The 7,954-nt window shown below is 27.0% G+C and overlaps 1 protein-coding gene and 1 long non-coding RNA gene across 2 annotated transcripts; one reads left to right on the top strand and one right to left on the bottom strand.

The window, feature by feature from the left end:
* The first annotated feature begins 2,229 nt into the window (after positions 1–2,229).
* Positions 2,230–3,571, top strand: LOC112751793 (uncharacterized). The gene is made up of 4 exons (XM_025801057.3): positions 2,230–2,524; positions 2,627–2,885; positions 3,068–3,151; positions 3,240–3,571. The coding sequence occupies exons 1-4, from the start codon at positions 2,343–2,345 to the stop codon at positions 3,315–3,317; spliced, it is 603 nt and encodes a 200-aa protein (XP_025656842.1). The 5' UTR covers positions 2,230–2,342; the 3' UTR covers positions 3,318–3,571.
* LOC140179327 (uncharacterized) lies at positions 3,358–4,438 on the bottom strand. Its single transcript, XR_011872898.1, has 2 exons — positions 3,579–4,438; positions 3,358–3,474 (listed from the first exon to the last, which is right to left on the bottom strand). It is a non-coding gene; the product is annotated as an uncharacterized lncRNA (long non-coding RNA).
* Between the last annotated feature and the right edge of the window lie 3,516 nt (positions 4,439–7,954).

The raw sequence follows: 7,954 nt of genomic DNA, 5'->3' as shown, positions 1-7,954 counted from the left end.
GGAAACATCAGAATACAGTAATTGGTCAGAATAGTATCGGGTAATTAAACAAAAAAATTTGTATAAAGTGAGGTGGTTATAGATTGTTAATTTTTATTACAATTGAGTTTTTCCTTTTTTTTTTGTTACAGTGAAATTTTTTGGTAAGTAGGTAAACTACTAGACTGGACTTACATTGTGTAGAAATTAGGAATGATCCAATATTTTAAAAATAAACATTTTAATACTAATACATTAACTAATACTCCTACATAAATTAATTAGCTTAGTTCATAAATTCAAGAAAAAAAAACTTACTTCATAAATTTTTATTTAATAATAAATGGTTAAATTGTTATCAAATAGACTAAATATTTTATTTTTCAAAATATCAACTGAAATAATATATTTACAAATCAAATTTTTAATTTTTTTAATATTATAAAATATTTTTTTACTAATTTAAATTGGTTATCCTCTAATACACATTGAATCAACCTGTTAACAATGATTTAATACAGTTAATTGAATAATAACATTCTCACTCATTTAACGAAGCACAATTTAATTAATTTTATTTTAAATTATAAAATTAAATTTTTTTAAGTTCTTATTTTTAAATCATTTAATTCATACTCAATTTTTTTCTAATTTTAAATTAATATTTATTAATTTTAAAATTATAAGACAACTTTTTTTTTTCCAAAAACCAAATATACATCACTAGCAATATATATAAACACATTGTATGACTATGTTTATTTTCATATTGCGTACTTACTGCATATTACTAGTTTTAATTAAATAAAAAATAAAACTTAACAAATATTTGAAGCATTACAAGGATTTATTATAACTATGTTAGAAAATGAGTGATATAATAACTATGTTGTCTAGTCCAATTTATAATTTTCATCAAATTTCTAAATTTTGTTCTTATAATTAATACTACAACTATATAAATATCAAGGTGTTAAAAAGAGGAGCATATGGCATATATACTTACAAGCCATTCACGTTGTCCTCGTAATCCTTCAAAGACATTTAGTGTGTATAGTGTAATGGAAGTGCAATATGAAAATAAACGCAGCCATACAATGTGCTTGTATTGTTAGTGATGTATAATTGTATATTTGTTATGTTTTATTTTTTATTTAATTAAATAAAAATAAATATTTAAAACTAGTAATATGCAGTAAGTACGCAATATGAAAGTAAACATAGTCATACAATGTGTTTATATTGCTAGTGATGTATATTTGGTTTTTGGAAAAAAAAAATTGTCTTATAATTTTAAAATTAATAAATATTAATTTAAAATTAAAAAAATTGAGTATGAATTAAATGATTTAAAAATAAGAACTTAAAAAAATTTAATTTTATAATTTAAAATAAAATTAATTAGATTGTGCTTCGTTAAATGAGCGAGAATGTTATTATTCAATTAACTGTATTAAGGGCCCGTTTGGGAAACTCTAGAAGTAGCTTTTTTTAACTTTTGACTTATGAAAAGTAGTAGTATTAATGTCGGGTGCAATTTTCAAAACCAAATTGCAACTTTCTAAGAAGCTATTTTGGAGCTTATAGAGAAGTTAAAAAAAATGACTTCTCTCATAATACTTCTACTTTTCATTATATTTCTTTAAAATAAGCACTTTTAGAGTTAAAAATCCAAACACAAAATAACTTATTTATAAGTTACTTTTAACAGAGTCATTTATTGTTTAAGTTATTTTATCAAAAGGAGCTTAATTAAGTTAGTTACCCAAACTGGGCCTAAATCATTGTTAACAGGTTGATTCAATGTGTATTAGAGGATAACCAATTTAAATTAGTAAAAAAATATTTTATAATATTAAAAAAATAAAAAATTTGATTTGTAAATATATTATTTCAGTTGATATTTTGAAAAATAAAATATTTAGTTTATTTGATAACAATTTAACCATTTATTATTAAATAAGAATTTATGAAGTAATTTTTTTTCCTTGAATTTATGAACTAAGCTAATTAATTTATGTAAGAGTATTAGCCTATTAGTTAATGTATTAGTATTAAAATGTTTATTTTCAAAATATTGGATCATTCCTAATTCCTACACAATGTAAGCCCAGTCTAGTAGTCTACCTACTTACCAAAAAATCTCACTGTAACAAAAAAAAAGAATAACCACCTCACACCAACAGCTTCCCCTATCACACCAATAGCAACACGCGTTCATTATATAGCGTGACCAGCTCATTTCAGCACCTGCTGAAAAATATTAGTTTCAGCACCATAGCACTGCCCATTAGGAAAATAAATTTTAAGCGCCAAATTCAAATTCGATATCAAATTCTCTCTATCAGCTTCAATGTCAGATCATGAAGGCGAACAAGAACAAGAACAAAAATTCATCTGTGTCAACTGCAGGGATACAAAATTCCTCTCCAAAGCTAGACTGGATCATCACTCCGGCCACAAGCATCCAAAGTACCACTACATTTGCAACGATTGTGGTAACAGATTTGAAACTCAAGCTTTCAAAACGCAACATGAAGCTGAAGTAAGATTTCTTTTAGGGTTCTTTCTTTTTTCTTTTCGTCAAGATTTCTTTTAGGGTTCTTTCTTTTTTCTTTTCGTCGGTTCTAATTGGTTTTCGTTACAGTGTGATCACAAGAGAAATGGCCTCGGAGGATGATCTTCTCGCCGGAATAATGCGAACTCGCTTTCTGAACAACGACTTCGCTCTCCCTCCGTCGCAACTGTTCCTCCACCTCCCCGTCCCTCACCTCCACGCGCCGCCTATATCCTCCGGGCACTCCACGCTCCCTGTCTCCCAGATCGCAGCCGCTCTCTCCACCTTCCTCTCCTCCGTGCTGCTACCTCACAAAATCCATCTCAAACTTTTCGATCGGAATCCCCAGGTGAGTTGAGCCTCTCTGAAACTTAGAAGCTTGTTTATATCTGCATGAGTTTGATGAGCAATAGTGAATCATTTTGCGCCTTGTGTGGATTACATCATCGGTACCATAGTTTTTGCTCTGAAACTATATCTCTGTGCAATTCTAAGTGATTGTGCTTTTTGACTTATTTGATTGCACTTCAGCAAGAATCTGAGGCGTCATTTGAAGAGGATGGACGCCAGAGCTGTAGAAATTTCTGCTCCAAAGCTGAAACTGAATTTCCTAAGGTAGCTACGTGATTCTTGTTCTTTTCGTTTCTTTTTCCTGTTATTTTTGGTTTATGGCTAAAGTCTTGGTGTTATTTATTGTTCACAGGAGACCAAAAGAACTGATTGTAGTGATAAGTGTACACCTGAGCTAGATGCACTATTGGTGAGAGATGCTTTTTTTTAATATTGACAAGGCTCTGGAAATGGAAGATGGATGTTCTGAATTTAGATGTAAATAAAGAAAGTTTGGTGCCTTCTTCATATGTTCCACCTATAGTGTCCAATTCTACACCAAGTACTGTATTAAATACTGAGTCCATGGTTGTTTTGGAAAGTAAGTCCTGCCAATAAGAACTTTTCTTACATCAATGCGTAACAAACTCAAATAATAACCAAAGTTGTTTAAATAAATGTTATAGAAGTGTATGCATTTGAAGAGTCCTACTTGGATTTCAATTGCTTTATTTGATGTTGCTTCTTCAGACACTATTGCAGCAAGTTTTACAGCATTCGATTTGAAAACCGAACTGCTGTAATCTCTCGAAAGCTTTGAGGAAAGTTGATAGCTTGCCGTCTTTCTCTGATGTCTCCACTTCTCTCCATCCACTGTGAATATCCCATCTCCCAATAGGTCCCTCAGGATTTCATACTGATGCCGTCCCTGAAACAAGTTATAGGAACTTTCTAGACTCAAGCATCGAGACTATGTTACGGATTTAACAATATATTATTTTTCCACTATAGGTTGGGGAATAGATATTTCATATGTTCATCAAGAAGATATGAAATATTTAAAATGTAGGAATCAACTATGCTATCACTATGCAAACTGAAATAACCAACTTTTCATTCTAGCCACAAAATTATCATATATCTGAACTTGTCTAGTTCTGTTTTTCAACAACTAATTCTGGTATAACTGATTTTCATGTAACGTATTTATGTTTGGTTGTAACTATTCTGAAAGTAAAAAATATTCACTTTTGCAAAAGAATCAATTCTAGAGGCTAGAACTGATTTTGCAAATTAGCAAACATGCACAAAAATAACCAAATATTGAGGATTTAACTTTGGCACTTTGTAGAGTTGATTTAGTACCTTGCCATAGTTTGAAAAATTTGTCTTGAGGATATATTCTACATTTGTGGGGTCTGAAGTGCACACTTCACTGCTTGATAAGCTAAGCAGCCTATAACTGCTGTGCTTTCTTGCAAGATCTGTCATGTAATCATGTAGCCTGTTGAAGTTGACAAGTTGGTGGAAAACAGTTCCTGCAATGGGGTGGCGTTTTCTTCTCCGGCCATGTCTTTCGGCAACTAACACTGCTATAACTAAGGCTACAACTGTTGCAGCTAGATATTTGCAATCAATGCTAAAATAATCTAGCATTTTGGCTCAGCAGAAGACTATTTACTACAAAATTTTGATCATGGAGAAACTGAATTACTTATAACAACAACAGAATTATTTATAATATTTTTCATAGAAAGGTATTTAAACACTATGTTTGTCACCCACTGGTCTACCACCCTGTCATTTTATTATATGAGAAAAACTAATATTATAAATTTTTTATAACATTTTCAGATAATTAAAAATAACAGATGAGTTTTTATTTTATAATTAGTTATAAAATAATCTGTCTGAGTTCTGTAATTTTGTGTGGGTCCTAAGTTCAGCAATAGTTACTACTATCCTTATTGCTTTATTTTACTATATTACTGATAGTTTTAAAAAAATCACTTTTAACCATCAGTTATTTTGTTTTTTTTGTAGCAATTAGATATAATCGTCTTATGTTTTATTAATCAAAAATTTTAGTGGCAATCATACATTTGACGATAAAAAATTTTTTAATAATCGCAAAAAGTATATAATTGTTACTGCCACCAAATTAAAAATAAAAATTAAATAAAACATACTATAAACGTTATATTATTGCCACCAAAATTAAATTTTGTTATCGGATGATATGATTACAACTATATATTTTAGGTATCTATATATTAAAGTATTATTTTAATTTTTAACCATTAATATTAGTCAAAAAAACAAAACCCATTAATATTTATATTAAATCTTATATACATAAATGTTTATTAAATAATTTATTACATATTAATATATAATTAGAAATGGCAGGATTTTGTTATTGATATGACTGTTATAATTCGACTCCATATGTTATAACTCAGTCAAACATTATAACTCAATTCTATACACCAAAACAAATATTATAACATCTTTATATGATATCATTTTTCTTTAATACAAATTATTCTTAAAACGTAATTATTAATATCTTACCTCACATATAAGGGAGGTAAGACATTTTATAAAGCGAGAAGAGACATAATTTTTGACACACTCACTAATTTGAACGTTAAAATGCTTTTTGGATATACTTCTCTCCTTTATTCTTTCTGTACTAAAGTATAATTCTTTCCAAACAAAACGTTCGAAATTGACTGTTGGAAGACGAGCTATTCCGACCATCGCGGGAGAACAGTTATATAATTCTTTTTTTTCTTTTCTAAAACGTTTTTTTCTTAATTAAACTCATGTATTATATGTATACATATTCGATAAATAAAATAATGGATTAATATTGTGTTTATTAATATCAAATGTTGAGTTCCACGGTTTCAAAACCGTTACGTGAAGTCTTGATCACGGTTAACGTTGTTGCTAAACCGTAAATTAAACTGTCGCTCTTTTGCTTTTCATTTAGTGAATACACTAATAATAATTATTTGGTAGAAATTTATGTGCAGTTAATTTTATGTGAATTTGATAGTTAAAATTGTTAAATGATAATTTAGTCAAATCTATTAAACCATTTAATAGCTCTTACGTATTAATTTCACAAGAAATTAACTGCACCTGAGTTTTTATTTAATTATTATTATTTGAATAAAAAATAAAATTTAATTTTGATGTACTGTCTGTGTAAAATAAATAATTTTATATGTACATCTAATTACGTAACATCACATTAATAAAAATAACTATTTTTTATATTAACTGCATAAATAATTATCTAAAAAAACAGATATAATTAAACAATTATAAAAATATTTTATACTATTAATATATCAAATTTAAATTTTAAAAAATAAATTAAAAATTTAATTAGCATGAGGCTAAGACAATAAAGAATGAGTTAATGAGTGGCAATAGGATAAAAAAGTATGACAATATATAGTCCGCCGTAATTCTTAATTACTTATTCAAAAATTTCCTTCTTTTAATTTAGTCTGTTTGGGACTCTTTAGACTTTAATTTATCGACGGATAGCTGGAGAATAATTTTTTTTTTTATAAAATATGATTTTTTATTATTTAGTATTTTTTATATATATTTTTATTTTATTTAAAAATATTTAAAAAATATATGATAAAAGATTATACTTTATAAAAAAATAAAAAAATTCATTTATAATAGTCAAATACGGTTGTAATTAATTTTAGCTTCTTTGTTGTTTCTCATCCATCATAACACGTATATATCTTTGACGTCGGCTAATTAATCCGCTGTATTTGGCTTTTAATAAAGAACGAGAACTTGAATTGCTGGTGAAACCTAAAAAGCAGGACCTACGTAATTACGTATGTGGCTATGTCATTATGTCACTTATCTTCCTTGAAATATGAATGAATTGGAAGTATTTTTATTGCCCAATGACCTGGAATATTACAAGTTTTATTTGGACGGTAAGGATCTAATTTAGTTTTCCAAAGTTTACATATTAGTCAATTTGATTTTTTCAAAATTTAATTGATGTAAAAAAATTTTTAGATTTAACATTGTAATTTTATTTGATTTTTTTTTTTAATTTTCAATTATGTATTTCTCAAATTTGACATAGCTACTCATCAATTGGTCTCCAACTTCTCGATTACTAATTATAATTAAAAGATATTGTTATTACTAAACAAATATAAAATATAATATTAATTTATACAAAAATAATTATTTATTAATTAAGTTTAACCAAATTGTTATAACCATTTTTCACATAATGCATTATTTATTATGGGCATACTTTTTTTTCATTTTCTTCAAATATGCCTTTTTATCTTTTCTCTTATTTTTGTATTTTCTTATTATCATTGTCATCGTCATCACTGCCGCCTCCTCCTCTTCGATCTTTTCATTTGATTTATTATTTTTTTTCTTCTACTCTTTCATTGTCACCACCACCACTATCATTATCATCTTCTTTTTTTTTTAGTTAAATATTACACAATTAGTTTAACAATAAAAAAAGTACATTATATTTCTATGATACGGTTAAAAAATTTCAATATCAAAATAAAAAAAGTTTTATCACAGTTAAAAAATTACGATGCTATTTTTTTGATAAACTCAATAATTCAAAACTCTCTTTCTTTTTCCCCTCCTTCCTCCTCTCTTTTTTTATTGTTTTACATTCTCATAATTATTGGTTTACTCTCTTAACAAGAACCTGTGTTATAGTTACGAAATTTTTAATGTTAAAATTAAAAAATTGTGTCATAATTAAAATTTTTTGGTACTATTTTCTGATAAATTCTATATAATTCAAAACTACTCATCATTCTCCTCTTTTTCTTTAATTTAATACCACACAATCAATTCAATGATAACAAAATACATCATTTTATTCATTTAATTAGAAATAACACATAAATTTTTAGTAAATGACACAAAAAAATTTTAAAAAATTATAAGTCCAAAATCTTAACTCACTCAACCAATAAAATAAATTTAAATATGTATACAAATCGAAAAAGTCTAGAAAACCAACTACAAAATAAATTAATTAAGTCAATTTTTTTT

The sequence above is a fragment of the Arachis hypogaea genome, chromosome 15 (assembly GCF_003086295.3).
Source record: "Arachis hypogaea cultivar Tifrunner chromosome 15, arahy.Tifrunner.gnm2.J5K5, whole genome shotgun sequence".
NCBI classification, from domain to species: Eukaryota; Viridiplantae; Streptophyta; class Magnoliopsida; order Fabales; family Fabaceae; genus Arachis; species Arachis hypogaea.
The sequence above is the reverse complement of the archived record's forward strand: the minus strand, read 5'-3'. Positions and strand labels throughout refer to the sequence as shown.